Consider the following 21329-nt stretch of genomic DNA (forward strand, 5'->3'; position numbering starts at 1 on the left):
TTTCTCACTTATACACACTGGCCGAGCCCGAGACTCGAACCCACTGAGACAGAGGTGAGATGACAGTGATCCGTGCCGGAGAGCGCTTTAGACCACTCGGCCACTCGGGGCTCCTATACAAAATTGAACCTCGCTTCTTACAGCTGGAATGATTGTTATCCAACTGCGTTATCGAATTCCCAAATAAAGTTAATAGAACATGATAATTTGTTTAAAACCTTTGATAATTCCATTTAAAATATCTCATGACGATTAGTCTCTTGCCTCGAGAAGCCAACAGTGAGAGAAAAAGACGGGGGTGGGGGTGGTACAGAGTGACATTCGGACATTATAATATCAAATAATTGGTTTTAGACATTTATTAATAGGTTTTATAAAATAGTAAGGCAGAAATAAAACAACCAAAGTTTAATATCTTCCTCTTAACCGAAACATTTACATCACAATCTAGACAGCCTATTGCAACTTTGTATCATTGGTAATGTGAACATTGTATTAAAATCGTGTACATCTAACTGTTACCAACTTCCAGGTTCTAGCAAGCTAGTTTTCTTTTTCTAACTCATTCCACTGAATTCTCTTATGCAAGGAGAGAGAGAGAGAGAGAGAGAGAGAGAGAGAGAGAGAGAGAGAGAGATCAAGTTGAAAGCAGAAAGGATCTCGATGGAGTTGTGTATGTTTAATTATTTTAGAAGATGCAGTTTATTAATATTTCAATCGTTATTTTATTATATCGCTAATCACAGATTTAGGGAACATAGAAGAGACAGACTAATGTTGAAACATAACCTTATGTTGAAATAATATTTATGTATCGTATTAGTACTCCATAAGAAGAGTACAATGTGACATACCAACAGTATTGATATGTCAAACTGCTTTATACCAACACTTTCAAAGCCATGCTATTTTTAATGAATGTGTTTATGTATATTTAATTTGCACTGTGTGTAATTTTTTGAAATTTTGTTTTTTAATTTTTTTTTTAAATTTTTTTTAAATATTTTTTTTATTCCATTTTATTTTATTTTCACTATATGCTATGGAATAGCGTATGCTGGACTTGACCTCGTCCAAAATCAAATTCATTTGCTACTTGATCTGAATCTGTAATTTTTATATATTCTGTAAACAACTAATACATAGTAAATAATTTCCTACGAGTATGGTGAGTTAACTATTAGGATTATTGTCTTTAATGTCTTGGCCTGACTCAAGAACATTGTATTTACCACATTTTATATTCCAATTATAACTAAGATTTAATTTTGCAAACATTAGGAACCTTCTAGAAGGTTATTTTCCATTAGATAATTTATTTATATAGAAATGCTAATGGTGACGTGAGGTCAAGTAGAGGATTATTTGATCTTGTTTTTCTAGAAATTATTCATTCGTGCGTTAAGATCTGAGCAGAATCAGTTGAATTATTGTTATGTCCAATAGTTCATTTGCGCTGGAATTTTATTTATTCAAATTATATATTTATTCACTAGAAATTTATAGTGATGATCCAAAATAACCTTCTTGGAAATAGAGACTTGAATTCATATTGAAATTTCAAATATGGGTGTATTCTTGGATTGTATTATTGTGACCCAAGAAAAGACTGTTGGCACATCACCACTACACGGACCACCATAGGCACATCAACACTACTAGCGTTGGATTTAATTTGTGTTTCCACTAAAGTTTATTCAGAACTTTAATCATTAGGACTTCTGCTATAATTATATGACTATTTGGAACTTGATTCGCAATACCGTAAGTTCCTTTTTTTACAATTTCACTTTATATTCTAGGGAAATAAATTATATGTTGAATTTCACAAAGACTGATGCTTCTCGCTCTTTCCTGTTACTTGTTTCAAGACCATAGATTCGTAATAGAAAATTGGCCACTCATCCTTGGGATACGAATTTCTCTAAAATATTTAAGAAAATTTTGTTTCTGAAATATAAATTCAGCTTGTTTTGGAATTGTATAAGTCCCATGCATTATTTCACATTTTAAAAATCCTTAGTGAAACTAACACGCTTTCACAATGTCATCTAAAGTGGAGAACTTTACTTCAAATCCTAACCCGGAACTGTTAGACTCCTTGAAAAGGAATATTTGTTTCAGCTTTCCAGAAAATATCGTCTTTTTGAGGCATTAGTGATTTTGCCAATCCTATCCTTATTAAAATTTTAAGGGACACAGGATCTTCTAAGAGTCTTTTATTGTCAGGTACTTTGCTTTCTTTAGGGAAGTCTTCTTATAATGAAAGTGATCTTACTCAGGGAGGGTGGCTTTGTTAATGTTCCTCTCCAATGTGTAAATTTATCATCAGACATCTAGAAAAGGAACCTTACTTTAGAAATCTGTTTCGAGGGGTTTCGTGTATTTTTAAAGATTATTTTTTTATATAATTATGATATGTATTTCCTTATATAGATGATCCACACGTAATTTTTAAAAACTGTAAGTAACTAGAAACACTCTTTAGTAATGAACTACCGAGTAGGCAACAATGCACAAGTTGTTAGTAATTTTAGCGCGCACTCGTATGAATTTCTCTAGGTTTAAAAACAGGCATTTTATTAACGAAGATGGTAGATTCCCACAAATTCAAGAACTTAAAGTGCAATGGCCTCAACGCGTACTACTTGATATACATACTTATTTGGTCTCAAAAGGACCAATCATTTATAACATCATTAGACATTTATCAATGGCTGTCCAAAAACGTATCAATCATTAACTACTTCATGTTCCTAAAATGAATGGATCATTTGCGGATTAGGCTATATTTAACCTTGCACTATAATCTGGTCAGCGCTCGAATGTGACTTTCGGAAATAGCCAATTGTGTTTGCCGTAATTTTTCCGGAACACTTTCCTGTATAGGTTCGTTAAGAACTAGCTAAATCAAACATTATAAATAGCCTCATCAGCGATATTCAACAGGGTCAGCGGATTTTCCAACAAAAAAACATTGGTTCTTTGCGAATTTTCAAGGACAAAAGTGTCTTTTGTTTTTTACAGATTTTTCAGAACAAGGTATCAATCTTCACCAGATTAAACGTTTACCGTTCTTGCCTGCCCATTTACTATACTTTTATAACTTGGATGGGATAATCTCCGTGAATACTTAATTGAGAATTCAACAATATTCTTAAAAAATAACACACTTTGGAAACAAGTCATTGAAAAGCATTTTCACAAAAAAATCTCAATCTGTTTCAAGCCTATTATGTGGCATTTTGTAACAAATGAATCATAATACTTGTAATCACTGTATTGTAATACTTGTAACCACCGTATTGTAATACTTGTAACCACTGTATTGTAATACTTGTAACCAGTGTATTGTAATATAAGCAACCATTTAATTGTAATACTTGTAACCACTGTATTGTAATACAAGTAACCACTGTATTGTAATACAAGTAACCATTGAATCCTAATACTTGTAACCACTGTATTGTAATACAAGTAACCATTGAATCTTAATATTTGTAACCACTGTATTGTAATACAAGTAGCCACTGAATCTTAATATTTGTAACCACTGAATCGTAATACATGTAACCACTGAACTGTAATACATGTAACCACTAAATTGTAATACTTGTAGCCACTGAATTGTAAGACTTGTAACAATATTGTATCGTAATATTTATAACCACTGTATCGTATTACATGTAACCACTGAATTGTTATAACTGTAACCATTGAATTGTAAGACTTTTAACCACCGAAATGTAATACTTGAGAATTTTTATAAATTTGGTGGCTTGTTAACCAGGTACTGCCTGTTTAAATTCTTTTCTATTTTCCAGAACTCGGTGACTGTGGTTAAGCTGGTGTTGCTTATTTTAATTTTTTATTTGTCACATCATGTCATGAGAAATAAATGACGTTGAAAACGTTCGTATGTGAGCTGAAATACACCTTGCAATTAGTTATTTCGGTGGTTCTAATAAGGTGTATATTTTACAATAATTTGCCATTAAGCGTGGTCCTCTTAAAACTAAATGTGTCGTTAGGCTGATTTATGGTGGATGTCAGTAATATGAAGATGATTTTTAAAAGAGAAATAGTTCGAAATGTTATATTCCAGATGAGACCAAGAAAATCGTACAATCTGAATTGCTTGAACACCTTAAATTGTTGTAGCGGCTCTTGCTTTCACTAAATTTAAATACCTCAGAAACTTATATCTGAGTTAGATTTTTTAAGTCACGGTTTCAACACCAAAGCAATTCATGGAATCACCAGTAAGATTCGTTTCACATGCAAATTAACAACCAGTAAAACCTTGTTTCACATGCAAATGGAATAACCAGTAAAACCTTGTTTCACATGCAAATGGAATAATGATGTTGAATTACACTTTAGTTTATGTTACTACTTGACTCAAATGTGTAATTTGGAAAACGGATAATTAATTCGTTGATTAGATATTTTTGAAAAATTGCTAAAGCTACGTTAACAATCCAAGTCACACGCACACATACATAGATATTTTTAGATTTTCACCAAAAGATTTGAAACCTATAAAATAGATAATTACAAATGTATTTTTTCTTTAAAAGATTATCAATTTGAGATAAATTAAGTTTAAGTTCCTAACTGACAGCACTCTTCAATCCATAGCTGCATTCATTTATACGTGGAGCCGTCATTCAAATATCGAAAATTGACCCAAAACATTTTGGACCTCAAAACGGGTACTCATTGAGTCACTTATTCTAGCTGCATACATTTGGTACATAATACAATTGCTGTTGAAAGGACATCATTTAGTATTAGCGAACTGCAGCCGGTGGTCAAACAATTGAAACAAATCCGCATCAAATTATGGTTCTAATGCCCTAGACATGCCAGGCCAAGATAATCCGAAACAAATTGATGTGTCTGAGTCAGATCTATTGACATGTTTACAGTATCCAGACCTGGATCATTGTACAGGCCAAAGTAAAATTTGGACGTTTTATACTCTATATAAACGGACAAAACAATAATTTTATATATTTAAAATATTGTCAGAACTCCAAGCGGTCTTCAACATCTTTCTACAGACCACCGAGAAGAAGAAAATCATTAATGTTAATGGAATGCAGGTCAACGATTGCACTACTTTAAAACAAACGTAGATTTTCTTTCTATTACTTTAAGGCAATAACCGTTGATTTGCATGGATATTTTCTCCATTGTGTACCAATGCGATAAGCGGGTGTATTACTACATCGATAAATATAAGTTCCCAAAGTTTAAATAGTTTGGGATATCGATATTTTACAAATGTGGCTTGTACAAATAATGCTTTGAATTGTGCTTTTTGTCAAATTATTGCTGTTTTCAAAAAGAAGATAAATATTTTTTTTTGTTCTGTTAACACCTCTAATTTTGCGCGGATTGATACAGTTAACATTGTTTCGGCGAACTAAAGCAGAATCATCAGGGAGCAGTCGCATCTGACATATTTCAGTGCGTGCCATCGTTAAACAGAATAGTTTCATGACTTTGAGCTTACTTGTATGGTGTCTGGTTCTTTCTTTTTTATCTGCAGTCAAACGCTAAATTTCAGTTTGCAATCAAATTCATCAATGCCGTATGTCTCCATTGTTTTCAGTCAAGATTATGATTGTGTTGATTAAGTTGGTCCTTGCACAGATTGATACAGTAAAAAATGTTCGGATTGATATATTGTAGAAACACCACAGACTGATACCGTAAACAATGTTCGGGTTGATATATTGTAGAAACATCACAGATTGATACGGTAAACAATGTTTGGGTTGATATATTGTAGAAACACCACATATTGATACAGTAAACAATGTTCGGGTTGATATATTGTAGAAACCCCACCGACTGATACAGTAAAAAATGTTCGGGTTGATATTTTGTAGAAAAACCACAGATTGATACGGTAAACAATGTTTGGGTTGATATATTGTAGAAACACCACAGACTGATACGGTAAACAATGTTTGGGTTGATATATTGTAGAAACACCACAGACTGATACGGTAAACAATGTTCGGGTTGATATATTGTAGAAACACCACAGACTGATACGGTAAACAATGTTTGGGTTGATATATTGTAGAAACACCACATATTGATACGGTAAACAATGTTCGGGTTGATATATTGTAGAAACCCCACCGACTGATACAGTAAACAATGTTCAGGTTGATATTTTGTAGAAAAACCACAGATTGATACAGTAAAAAATGTTCGGGTTGATATATTGTAGAAACACCACAGACTGATACGGTAAACAATGTTCGGGTTGATATATTGTAGAAACACCACAGACTGATACGGTAAACAATGTTTGGGTTGATATATTGTAGAAACACCACATATTGATACGGTAAACAATGTTCGGGTTGATATATTGTAGAAACCCCACCGACTGATACAGTAAAAAATGTTCGGGTTGATATTTTGTAGAAAAACCACAGATTGATACGGTAAACAATGTTTGGGTTGATATATTGTAGAAACACCACAGAATGATACGGTTAACAATGTTCGGGTTGGTATATTGTAGAAAAACCACAGATTGATACGGTAAACAATGTTCGTGTTGATATATTGTAGAAACACCACATATTGATACGGTAAACAATGTTCGGGTTGATATATTGTAGAAACACCACAGACTGACACAGTAAAAAAATGTTCGGGTTGATATATTGTAGAAAAACCACAGATTGATATGGTAAACAATGTTCGGGTTGACATATTGTAGAAACACCACAGATTGATACGGTAAACACTGTTCGGGTTGATATATTGTAGAACATCACAGATTGATAGGGTAAACAATGTTCGGGTTGATATATTGTAGAAACACCACAGATTGATACAGTAAACAATGTTCGGGTTGATATATTGTAGAAACACCACAGACTGATACAGTAAACAATGTTCGTTTTGACGTATTGTAGAAACACCACAGACTGATACAGTAAACAATGTTCGGGTTATAGTGTAGAAACACCACAGACTGGTACAGTAAACAATGTTCAGGTTGATATATTGTAGAAACACCACAGATTGATACAGTAAACAATGTTCGGGTTGATATATTGTAGAAACACCACAGATTGATACGGTAAACAATGTTCGGGTTATATATTGTAGAAACACCACAGATTGATACAGTAAACAATGTTCGGGTTATATACATGGCATTGTAGAAACACTACAGACTGGTACAGTAAACAATGTTCAGGTTGATATATTGTAGAAACCCCAAAGACTGATACAGTAAACAATGTTCGGGTTGATACAGTGTAGAAACACCACAGATTGGTCGTATATCGCAGACTTCAGGGTGTTACACTTTTAAAGAACAGACTTTAATGCTTGACAGTTTGCTTGTAAGGACTTGAGGTTAATTATTTTCTTTATTTCTGCACTCAATCGTAAATTGTGGGATCTTGGCATGTTAGTTTGGTAACAGACGCTGTGCCCAAATTTGGAATGTCGCTAAATTTCAGTTTGCACTAAACATTCATATATCCCCAATATCTAGCGTCGTTTTCCAACATGTTTCTGCTCGTAATGAGAGGTAAATTCGATACTTAAATAATTTCATTTCTGTATTTAATCTGTAGCTTTTCCTAAAAATGTATAATACTTTGCTGTAGAGTGCAAAATGTTGCAATACTGTACAAGTATTACATTACAATACTGTACAAGTATTACATTACAATACTGTACAAGTATTACATTACAATACTGTACAAGTATTACAGAATATCGGATAGCAACATGTCATGCAAGTTCAGTAACGTTTGTATGATTCCTGTGGAAAACGGGTTATAAATTTTTAATATTTGAAGCCTATTTTTTGTTTTCTGGTTCTCGTTGTGAAGCATTTCTTGATGGCTCTCAAACTTCAATTGCCGCTAAAGTAAGTAAATGTATACTAGGGTATAGTCTTAAGTAAATGTATAGTAGGGTATAGTCTTAAGTAAATGTATACTGGGGTATAGTCTTGACAGATATTTAAGATCCTGAGGGAGAGAGACAGAAAACAAAATGTCATTGTGGCCATACATTTTTTCTCCTACTGATTCATTGCATTCAGTCTCTCTGTCTGTGTGTCTGTCTGTCTCTCTCTCTACTTGTACTTAGATACGCCATACTCCGTTTACATTTCATAAGGAATATTTTACACAGATACTCGGTGTGAATTTCATCAGGAATATTGTCCATAGATAATCCGTGTGAGTTTATAAGGGATATTGTAATTAGATACTCAGTGTGCATTTAATATGAGATGTTGTACTTAGATACTCCGTGTACATTTCAAAAGGAATATTTTAAACAGATAATCCGTGTGAGTTTATAAGGGATATTGTAATTAGATACTCCGTGAGCATTTAATATGAGATGTTGTACTTAGATACTCCGTGTACATTTCATAAGGAATATTGTAGTAGATATTGTGTGAATTTCAAAAGGTATATTCTACATAGATACTCCGTGTGAATTTCATATGAGATACGGTACATAGATAATCCGTGTAATTTCATAAGGGATATTACACATAGATACTCTGTGTGAATTTCATAATGGGTTCCATATGAATTTCTTAAGGGATATTGTACATAGATACTCCGTGAGAATTTCATGAGGGATATAATACTTAGATATTCCGTGTGCATTTAATATGGGGTAATCAATGAAGTATGTCACAGTTACACATGATATCCTGTAGGTTATGCTCCCCACATAAAATATCAGATGGCTGTGGTGTTTAAAGGACTAAAATGACCTATGTCACCAGGCTGTTCAAAGAAAACTATTTGAAAGCAGATGAAAATGCATACAATAAAGAAGGAAACGCACAGCTATTTGACTAGAACAAGTTATGTGGTTTAGATTCTAAAGCACTAAATACAAGTACTAAATATAAGTGAATCTAAGAAAATCCGGAGCAAGTATGTGGAAGTTCATAGTAAGTTCACTGTAGTAACAAATACACTAAACGGAAATGGTTGTGCATAGGTCAGTAGTATTCAACTGCATATGTGACCCCCTGTAACTAACGAAAAGCAGTGGAAGATAACAAAATAATATATATTTCAGGGTATTCGAACTCGAGACGTCTGGCTTATACAAGAATCACTCTACCAACTTAGATAAAACTGATTACGCGGTTAGTCATGACATTTTTACGACCATAGTCGTTACAAGTGTGAAAACTGCATTTAAAAATATGTCCTAAAGTGTATATTTCGCTTGGATCGCACCAGAGTACCTCTGAGGGGTTTTTTTACGAAAATATTCCAATGCATTCTAGGGTAATGGCTGTGGAAAAAGCTCTTGAAATATGACAAATTAAATTCTGTCATCGCCAAGAGAAATCAGTAATTCCACTTTTTGTCACTTTTAAACATATTGAATTTGATTTATGCAAAATATGTACAAATATGTTCTTCTTGATGTTGAATTTTGGGGTTTGAAGATGGGCCAAATTAGGATACAATTCCATAAAATTAGTTTAGCAATTTTCCAGGGTGAATACTTTTTTTGTTTTAGTTCTAGTCAATTTTCCAGTTATTTTCGTCCATTTCGACATGATTTTGTTTTCATTTTTATATCTTCTCACCATGTTATTTCTCATAACAAACACAGTCAAACAGGTTAGAAAGTTATAATTCGTTTCACGCAGGACTCGAACCAGTACCGGGAGTAGCCGCGCCCATAACCTAGCTTGCATATCCCAGCGCCCTATCATCAATATTTCATCTAATGGTTTAATTACGGGTATTTAAAACTAGCTTGGATTCAGAAAAGATATATTTCTCATTACCCGAAAATACATCTAAAAACGTAATTAAGTTTAAAACTGCAAATCATGGTTTCCCGTTGAAACTGATAGATGGGCTAATGTTCCGTATAACGAAAGATATTGCACACGTTGTCAGTCCCAAGAAAGATGGTGTGAATATCACTATCTTGTTCTTATTTTTATCATGAAAGACAAAAGTTTATACCTCATTTTTACACTTCTAGGACTAACGCTTATAAATCTAACCAATTAATGAATCCATTTAACGTACGACTCTTAAAAATTATTTGCAAGTTTTTAGACTGTTTTCAGAATTGTGTAGTCCCTATTAAGCATCATTTAATAATATCACACGCTATATTCATGTACTTTTCCTTGCATACATCATATGTTGTAAACGTTGCAACCTGCGTGTAATAAAATCTCGTCTTGTCTCGTCTCATCTCACCCATGCCGTCATTTCCAAAATAGGATGAAGCATGGTCGAAAGTAAGGACTCGTTGTGTACCAGAACTCACTGGCTATGTAAACAGAATATAACATTCTGCCATATCCACAAACCATTTATATTTAGATATAAAAGGTCTATAAATAAAATTATTTACCCCGGAAATCCAAACCTTTCTCACAGTTTTAAACAATAACACTTGGAGGGCTGGGGCGATAATGATATATGTTGAAAATCATCACCTGTGCAAACATGTGGCATAGAAGCGGTTGGCATGATCATTCTGTGTTAGATGCATTAGCAGTATGAAGAAATGAATAAGTAGTATAAATGTAGATATGTCATATCCGATCTGTTCTAATCATATAGAAATGTAGATATGTCATATCCGATCTGTTCTAATCATAGAGAAATGTAGATATGTCATATCCGATCTGTTCTAATCATAGAGAAATGTAGATATGTCATATCCGATCTGTTCTAATCATACAGAAATGCAGATATGTCATATCCGATCTGTTCTAATCATACAGAAATGTAGATATGTCATATCCGATCTGTTCTAATCATATAGAAATGTAGATATGTCATATCCGATCTGTTCTAATCATATAGAAATGTAGTGTCCCTTGGTCTTCAGGTCCTAAAACCTGACCTCAACGTACTACACGTGGAAGCCATCACACCAAGTTCTTAACATCACAGTATTGCCCAGTTTCCTATCGAACTTACTGTAGGCAACCGACTTGACTGTAAACGTGAACGGCTTACGTACACTTCTATTATTAAACATAAGAGGTGCCTTATCCACAGCAATTAACTTTGTTTTTAGGGATGAATAATGGGGAAAGGAGCTAAATGTTGAGTGTGGCGCGAGACCTTTATTCATAAATTAGGGTAGGAAATTGGGCCTACAATACTAATGTCTTTTTGTAAACAATATATTACGTAGCTAATTGTTGTTTATGATTGTAGACAACGGTACCTGAATTTGAGTTTTCCACTCCGGAATTCCTGGTCTACATGATATTTGCGATGTTCTTTACTAAACTTTTATTACTAGACCTGATCTTGTTTAAAACTTAGAATATTTTGGAAATAAACTTTTGACCCTTATCTTGTTCCGCCGACTGTGATTTAAGTATGTATATTAGGGTTATTTACATCAGAATTATTTATTCCTATCATTTGAAGTGGTATCAGTCTTTCAGTTGCGTTCAGTTATAATTTGACAGGATTTACTTTTTCAAATTACTCATTGGAATTACAAAGTACTCATTGATCCAATTCGTATAAAATCACCATTTTGGGATTATTGTGAATTCATTTAGTGACCTTTTGGATTATATCATTGTGATATATCACTGCTATTAGCACATCAACATTCCATGATACTGGTACATCATCACATTCAAGGTTGGAATTCTTTCGGAGCATCACTACAATTCATTCTGAATATCTATACTATAGGACTTGACATATAACTTTTATGACTTTTTGGGATTTAATTCGCAATACTGTAAGTTCGTTTTAATTTTCGCTTTGTATTCTAGAGAAATAACTTATTGGTTTGAATTGTAACTAAACGTAATGGTTTTTGCTTATCTGTTACTTAGTTTAAGACCACAGAGTCGTAATAATAAATATATGGACCACACTTTTCTCTCTCAGATAATGCAAGCAAAGCTAAGCTGCAAGTACCGCCTTTACAAATTAAGACACTAAGACGGTAATTAATAGTGGAGATTACCTGAAACTAACTGATATCACGCAGAAAGTAGAGTACCGGTATTAATCAGATCTATAAAAACGGGAAAAACCTTGAGAACTCGATTATTGCAATTAAATCTTTTAACGTAGCTTTAACAATTTTTCAGTCATATCGCTACGATGTCTGCAATGTGGCAGTTTATAGTGATGACTAGCACTGGGGCATCATGCTGCAGACATGTAGCATGATGTCCCAACCAGTCACATTATTCTGGCACCAGGCCAACCAGTCCTAACACTAACCTCTAAATGCTGAGCGCCAAGCGAGGCAGCTGTTAGCACCATTTTTGTAAGTCTTTGGTTTGACTCGGTCGGGGATCGAACCCATAGAAATAACATAAAAAAATAATAGCAAAAGCTCAAAAAACCTTGTTTAAGCATTATTTCTCATTCGTCATTATGAACTATATATAATATATAATAGATGTAGACAAAATAATAATGTGCACATGACCTGGTTTTATCTTTTCTTTGAGGTTTGTGACGCGTTGGCCTTAAAACCAAACACATAGTAAAGCGAACCAATCGTTTTCTCCAAAATAGATGATGTTTCCCCAAAAACTTGAACGTCATTTAAACGAATATATCTTTCATCTATCACTCTTTAATTAATAGCTATGGGCTGACATGGGCAATGGAAGCAATAACTCAAAAGGCAAACTACATAGACTTTTCTATCTAATGTAAAGTATATACACGCCCTTTATGTGTTTCGAAGCTACGTCTAGATTTGTTTTCCTCTCTTGAGTCTAAAAATACCGGATGGTCTGAAGATTTATGGTAAAAGTGTTCAGCCTAGAGCCTGCTTTTCATTCAAGCTGATGACTCCTTTTCAATGATTAATAAGTACGACATACTTTAGCTAGTAATGGCAAAATTCAACGAACTGTTCCCGCACAATTTCCTATAGATAATAATATATGTAATTATTTTGCAAACTCTCTTTCTTACAACGTTTTACTACATCCTGACAGAGTGTTAGCCTATATAACTACATTCTGCCATCGTGTTAGCCTATATAACTACATACTGATATCGTGTTAGCCTATATCATTATATCCTAACAACGTGTTGACCTATACTATTACATTATCGCATCGTGTTGGCCTACTTACTACATCCTGACATAGTGTTGGCTTATTTACTACATCCTAATATCGTGTTGACCTACTTACCACATCTTGTCATCGTGTTAACCTATATAACTACATCCTAATATTCATTGTTTTGGCATGCTTACTACACCCTGGTGTCGTGCTGTCCCATTTACTATATCCTGACATTGTTTTTGCCTATTTACTAATCCTAAAATCGTGTTGGCCTTTATTAACCCATCTTGATCGTGTTGGCCTATAGTAAGCCACATTACATTTGCATAAAGTTGACACGTTTCGAAGATTCTAGAAAGCCAACAAAAATGAAATTACTTTTTATTAAGAAACCACCAGACACAGGGGCTATTGTTTCCGTTAAACGCCGTGACTTGCCTGCTAATGGCGTCATTTTGCAATAACGATATGCTTATTTGGACGGGATACATCAGATAATGAACATTAGACATACTAGCTTGCAATAATAGTATACCAATGTTTACTTAACAACGCAGTTGATATTTAAGATATATGGACGATATCTATAGGTTACTGCATTTGTATGGGAAAATATGAACGAGTTTTTTTTAATGGAAATACTGCACGACCTTGGGCCAAAACGAGTTCATATTTTCCCACACAAATGCAGTAACCATTTTATTATATGCTCATTTTCTTATTTTACCTAAGGCTTAATTATATAAACAAAAATACACTTCAAGAAACAAGGCAAGTGAATGTATGCCATATTCCAAACTAAATACACAAGTGCAGATTCATCATTACACAACAAGAACATTATTAATGCGCACATAACTCCGTCCTGATGAATTTTAACTTAGTTGTGCTCGAGACATAACTTTCAAAAGAAAATGGTGTTTTGGTCTACTTAAAATTGAAATTTGGAGTCATACTGTGAGTGAATGCGCATTTTACGATTATAGACTGGATTTATCTATGACAATTCTACATCAAGTACATCGGTTTTCAGCAGCGTGTTGACATCTGCAAGAGTGTTTCTGTTCTGTCATTGAATGTTTGAAATCATAATGTGGGTAAAATATGAAGTCTTTCAATTGCAATTATTAAAATAAGCTGTGGAATTTAATGCTTATTTAATTTTGAGTGCAGTAAGGAGGATGTAATTGCACTTATATTCGAAATTACAGTACAATTTCGAAATGTGTAATCAAGATTAAGAACCTATGACATGGCTCATCATGTAATTCGGATTTTCAGAACTAAAGGTACATTTTGAGGAAATTCATGATGTAAAACTAAGTATATTTTTGTCATTATTATTACCAGCTAAAGAAGACATTATGTGCCTTGTCACTTGTATGCTATTTGTAAGGACCCTTTCTTGCGTCTGTTGTATAGAAAGCCTAAATCCGAGACATTGTATCAGAAACGTTAACGCGGAATGTGCCAAAGCAGCTGGTATGTGGCAGTCCTTGAAACATCTGCTTTACGTCAATGAGAAACAAATTTAAACAACCACAACGTAAAGCGCCTACTACGCGAGTGTACATGATTTGTTTACAGATCAAAAGTGCTGGTGTCTGCGTCCATTGTTTGTTTACAATAGAAAGTAGTTCCTTTATGTACGTGAATGCAATATGTGTATTTGCACGCGAGTTCAGTATCGGATAATATTGCACGATTCTAACAATGTAAAGGTAATGGAGAAAGAAATGAGCATATAATAAATGTAATTGGTACGTAGATATATGAAAAATATTTCACCAGTGAAGCGGAAATATTGTATTGTCACGGGGGCGGGGGGGGGGGGGTAGCGTGTGACAATACAAACTTTTTCCACTTCACTCGTGAAATATTTCCTTAGATCTAAAACGAAAACGAGTGGCCGAATGGTCTTAAGCGCTCTCCGTTACGAATCACTGCCATCTCACGTCTGTCTGCGTAGGTTCGAGTCTCGGATTCGTCCAATGTGGGTATGTGAGAAAGCGTGTCAGTAGCTTCTCGAGGGTCGGTGGTTCTTTCCGGGGTTTTCCCGGGTTCTTCCTCCACCATTAATACTGGCCGCCATATATAGCCTATCGTGTGCTGAAAAATGGCGTTAAACCCTACAACAACAGCAACATCAATTTGCATTAGTTTTCTTATTCTGTTTGTGTCATTGATGTTAACACTTTAGATTAAGCAATATTACTACATCTATAAAAGAAGTTCCTAAAATAGTTTAATAATTTAGACAGTAACTTTCCACATTTTCTCTCGTACGTCCAATACTTTAAGTATTGTGTTTTGTTTAATTAATTACTGTTTAATTAATTACTGTCTAGTTAATTACTGTTTTTATACGAAAAACGAAGCGAAGTATAGTTTTCCAGACATTAATTGCGTCAATGGATAACGTGAATATTGCTGGGCAGGTGAGAGGTCAAATTGGACAGTCTTCAAAACGTAACATCTTTAAAATAAAGCTTTTAATGATTCTGAGTATAATTGTTGTCATCTGTGTATTTATTGTGTTGTTTTGAACTCAAATGTGAATTATGTGACCGTTAGAAGCTGTCATTCTAGTTATATAATACTTTAGAAATATGCAGTCTAGTATACTACTTTAGAAACTGCCGGTCTCGTTATGTAACCCAACCCAAACTCACTTTATTTCGGTTTACAATCAACAAAAATCCAGGCCTAATTTCTCTAATGTTTAAAAGCATACATATAAGAGTCTTGAGAGTCAAAATCGCTCATTAAATATTATAAATTCAATCGAATTTTAAAGTTTACGAGGAATTTTGACAGTAGGTAACCATGACTATAGGATAGAACTGGGTCCAGGAATGGGTTATTTTGAAAACGGTGATACCGAATGTAGAGTAGAACCAGATCAGGGTGTGAGGTATTTTGACAGTTGGTGACAATGAACATAGAATAGAACCAGGTCAGTGTATGAGGTATTTTGACAGTCCGTGCAAGACAAGAAATCTACGTGTACCAGAGTACAAAGTTAGATGCTAATAGCATAAAGGATTCGTTAGTTGAGTGCAGACACTGAAAATGAAAATATATGACTTTAAAAGCAACTTAACACAGATCCCTAAAACTGTTGTGGTCGCTGCATTAGTTGTAGGCGTGGTAGGAACTTCAACAACGATACTCGTGCCTTGAATCTACAGGCGAGACAGAAACTCTTTGGATGAAAAAGAAATGAAAGTAGCCAATGTTGCGATATCATGCTATGTCCCTGTAACCATATGGAGCAATTTTTCGTAATGGATGTAATAATTTATATGCCTAACGCCTATGAGACTTATACCAAACTAAGAGACGTATACCAAACTATGAGACTTATACCAAACTATGAGACGTAGACCAAACTATGAAACGTAGACCAAACTATGAGACTTATACCAAACTATGAGACGTATACCAAACTCTGAGACTTATACCAAACTATGAGACGATACCAAATTATGAGACTTATACCAAACTATGAGACGTATACCAAACTATGAGAAGTAGACCAAACTATGAAACGTAGACCAAACTATGAGACTTATACCCAACTATGAGACATATATCAAACTATGAGACTTATACCAAACTAGAAGACTTATACCAAACTATGAGACGTATTCCAAACTATGAGACTTATACCAAACTGTGAGACGTATATCAAAATGATACTTATACCAAACTATGAGACTTATGCCAAACTATGAGACTTATGCCAAACTATGAGACGTATACCAAATTATGAGACTTATACCAGAGTAGGAAACTTATACCAAACTATGAGATTTATACCAAACTATGAGACTTACAGCAAAATAGGAGACTTATACAAAACTAGGAGACTTATACCAAACTAGGAAGACGTATACCAAACTATTAGAATTATACCAAACTATGAGACGTATACCAAACTACGAGACGTATGCCAAACTATGAGACTTATATCAAACTATGAGACTTATACCAAACCAGAAGACGTATACCAAACTAGGAGACGTATACCAAACTATGAGACGTATACCAAACGTTGAGACTTATACCAAACTATGAGACTTATACCAAACTAGGAGACTTATACAAAACTTGGAGACTTATACCAAACTATGAGACGTATAATAAGCTATGAGACGATACCAAACTATGAGACGAATACCAAACTAGAAGACTTATACCAAACTATGAGACGTATGACAAGCTATGAGACGATACCAAACTATGAGACGTATACCAAACTACGAGACGTATGCCAAACTATGAGACTTATATCAAACTATGAGACTTATACCAAACCAGAAGACGTATACCAAACTAGGAGACGTATACCAAACTATGAGACGTATACCAAACGTTGAGACTTATACCAAACTATGAGACTTATACCAAACTAGGAGACTTATACAAAACTTGGAGACTTATACCAAACTATGAGACGTATAATAAGCTATGAGACGATACCAAACTATGAGACGAATACCAAACTAGAAGACTTATACCAAACTATGAGACGTATGACAAGCTATGAGACGATACCAAACTATGAGGCGTATACCAAACTATGAGACGTATACCAAACTAGGAGACATACCAAACTAAAGTTCACCTCAAGCATGGGCATCTTGGGCTGATTGTCTGTCTAAAAGTAACAACCGTTACACCGAAGAAGCAGCGTAAAAGACTCTGACCTGTGGCCTGTTTTCCATTCAAACTGATGTTCATTACTTACTGAACATTATGTAGGAATTCAATAGAAGCAGGCTGTCTTTTACATAATTAAGTACAGGATTACACACACACACACACACACACACACACACACCACTTTTCTCCCTCTGGAACATTATCCACAAATGTACCTTCAAAAAAGGATTTAGAATTTCGTTAAGATATGTGTTTGAGTAATTTTGTGGTTTTGATCTTAGATTTTCTGTCGTGTCGTAATACATTTTTAATATTCACTAATAAATTGTTCTTATGCCCTGTTAAAATCTACAATGGACTGGCGCTATTCGTCTACGTTCCTAATAAAGTGGTCGATACAAATGAAACGGTGTCTGCATCACTGCAACAACTATTGTATTATGGACACCTTTCCATCAATCAAAACGTTTTGAGACGCAGAATCATCTGAGGTTTTGTGGTATAATACACTACCTTACCTTGAACAAAGATAATTTGTTTTTTGCTAATGTATAAAAAATATTTTAAAGGTATTATATTTTGTGGGTTTTTTTTCTTTTCCTCTCTAGCATGACACTTTTATTATCAACAAATACGAGTCTTGCAAAAACGGAATATACTCAAGTAGGATCTGGATAAAGACATAAAAAACATCTTTACCTGTGAAAGAACATTGGATCCTCTGCAGCAAGACTTGGCGTCGAGTGTAAAACAAAAGTTTACTCGAGAAAGTAGGGCAGATAATGTTACTGGATCAGTTTTAGGTTGAACAACCTTAAAGTACTTTGTAAATAAAACTTCACCCGAAAGAACCTCTTTTCCTAGTGTCTTCATAAGTCCCACGCCAAGCTGCGTTATTTGAAGCTTTCTGTTGAAGATGATGTGATAGGGAAATGTCTTGCAAAATGTTGAGACTCCTATTTTTGAATCAGACGGACTATTTGAAAGAGAATCTTGACTGGTACATATCCTGCATTGAGACTGTAGTTTGGTCGAATCAACAGCAGCATCGATGGTAAAAATGTGATGGGTAGTTGAGTTTTCTGTTCTAAGAAGTTCTACTTTTGCATCTCGGAGAAACACAATTTCAGATAATCCACTAATAATTCCAGAGTAGAAATGTAATAAGTTCCTCCTTTCCATATAAAAATGCAGTGTCACCTTATTTTTGTCGTATTCGCAGCGAAATGATGGAGGCACTTGGTCAAGAAACTTTTCTGATTTACAAATTTGTTCTTGAAGACCGTCAAGGTTGCTAAGGAACTCAACGATGTTGCTACCCATCATTCGGATGGATCGGCCGTATTCGCTTAAGCACAGTTTAAGGTATTCAACACCTAGATAGTGCAAGAATTTGTGGTGATCTATGTCTACAAATGAAAAGAAATAAAACACGTGAGACTGTTTCTGACAAAAGCAAATCCATATTGTTGAACATTCCCTTTAAATACATGCATATATTTTTAAAGACACACACTGAATGCATTAATTAAACGGGACATGGGACATATATATTGAAAAGAATAAGGTTATGTATGAAGAATTACTTATGATCATTTATTTAGCGGTTTCCAAGACTGAGTGCACATGAATATGTGTCAAAATGTTTGCTATATGGCGTTTGAAATAGGGAGTGGAGAGATGCATTGATATTGGATTGTTGAGGCATATCCAACACTATTACATCACATTCACTCAAACGCTTGCGTTAAATTAATGAATTAAACAATGCACTATACACATTTAGATAAGTCAAATGCATGTATGAAATTGCCAATCAAAGACTTCAAAGTGTGTATCTCTGAAGTATATTAAGATATATATTGATGATAAATATTTCGGATTTTCTCCTGGTTTCTGAGAAACTTACGCATGTGTTCAGCAGCCTTAGTTGTTATTTCAAACAGGCGGCTTTCATCTAGGGGCAAATGTCGTCTGTCTGGGTCCTGATACCAGGCTTCTAACTCTGTCTCCATCAAACCCATCGTAGATCTAGATGGAATAAAGATTGTAATATACATTTCTTTATTATGTTTTCCAATATTAATATTGTCGATGAAAATCCCAACCAGTGATGCAGGGACACAATTTTGACTCAACGCATGTGCACACGTCCTTTTTGCAGTATTCCTCGATAATGTCCGCTAAAATATTTTGGCTAACTATTCATGTACAAAGACGCATTAATAGCAAATAAATCTATGACGCATAAATCTGTAGATAGTGACTAGCCTGATATTTGGTGCCTGCAATATACGAGTATAAATATAAGATCGACATTTCATTAAGAAGACTATGATCCAAGGCTATAAGTTCTTAAATATTTCTGTATAAATATTTTCCTCCAGGATTTACTTATGTGCTCGATCGATAAACTAAATGTCCAAATCAGGAGCCATTTAGAGCCGAGTCGTTAGCATAAAGACCTTGCCGCCCCTTGTTTTTCTGTCGCTCATTCTTTGTCATAGCTCTGTATCACTATTTTCCCATCCCGCCCCGGGTGGAGACAAATTAACATTCGGAGTTTTTCGTGTAGATCTACATACCACCATTACCACCATATTCCAAGGTTTTAAACCCTTTTCTCAATCGGTTTACAAGGGCGATAATCCACACACATGTACTGATTAATGCAAGAGCACATTAATGAACAAAAGGAGAGCATACCTTTTATAATTTACAGAAAACCAAGTAAAACAAATCCCAAGCGAAATTCCCATACCGACTCTGAACTAACCCATCGAAATATGAATAATTCCAACCAATAAGACACGATCCCTGCACTTTAACATGAATATAAAGACACCATTTCACTCTATTCGTATCTGGTGGTAAGAAATGCCTTGTTCATTGGTGTTTCTAGATAGCCTCTTGGCAGATAGGAATTTAAATTTTCACTGTTGTAAGTCCATAAGTCCTAATCTATTTCATTTACTTAAAATCTACACACAAGTATATATATATATATATATATATATATATATATATATATATATATATATATATATATATATATATATATATATATATATATGTAGAGAGAGAGAGAAGATAGATTGATTGATTGATTGATTGATTGATTGATTGATTGATTGATTGATTGATTGATTGAATTTAAACAATAAAAATGGAGCAAATTTGATTCCTCGGTTACAAAATACATGGAAAATATAACAATCATGGCAAATAGTATTCTCGATACAGATATTTCTCATGCAATAGTCATTTGTTTTCAAATTTCCGAAAAACAAAATTAACGTGATACTTCTAAATGGTGAATGTTCCTAAAAACATGTGTCACTCAAAAAGCATTTCATTGTTTGTCGTAAAACTGAAAACTGTCATTAATAAATAAATACTGCGGCAACCGAGTACAGAAACAACAGACCACTCTATTCAAATAGAGAATTTTGAAAATGGACATAAGAGAAAACATTCATTTTGTTTACATACATTTGATGGCATTTAAGAAACAGACCCAAGGCGCCAATAATTGGTGGATACAGCAATAACTAAATTTGACACTAGGATTGAATTTCTTGATAGG

The 21329-nt window shown here is 34.2% G+C and overlaps 1 protein-coding gene across 2 annotated transcripts in view; it reads right to left on the minus strand.

Moving 5' to 3' along the window:
* Nucleotides 1-21329, minus strand: part of LOC149796743 (guanylate cyclase soluble subunit alpha-1-like) — a 114833-nt gene that overhangs the window by 20794 nt on the left and 72710 nt on the right. For both annotated transcript variants that reach the window (XM_089961394.1, XM_089961393.1), the window contains exons 3-4: nucleotides 19653-19774; nucleotides 18443-19152 (exon numbers count right to left, since the gene is read on the minus strand). In XM_089961394.1, the coding sequence (XP_089817520.1) occupies nucleotides 18443-19152; nucleotides 19653-19774 (832 nt within the window). The remainder of the gene's footprint in view (nucleotides 1-18442; nucleotides 19153-19652; nucleotides 19775-21329) is intronic.

Source organism: Sinohyriopsis cumingii, chromosome 6 (genome assembly GCF_028554795.1).
Source record: "Sinohyriopsis cumingii isolate HCF-2022 chromosome 6, ASM2855479v2, whole genome shotgun sequence".
Taxonomy (NCBI): Eukaryota; Metazoa; Mollusca; class Bivalvia; order Unionida; family Unionidae; genus Sinohyriopsis; species Sinohyriopsis cumingii.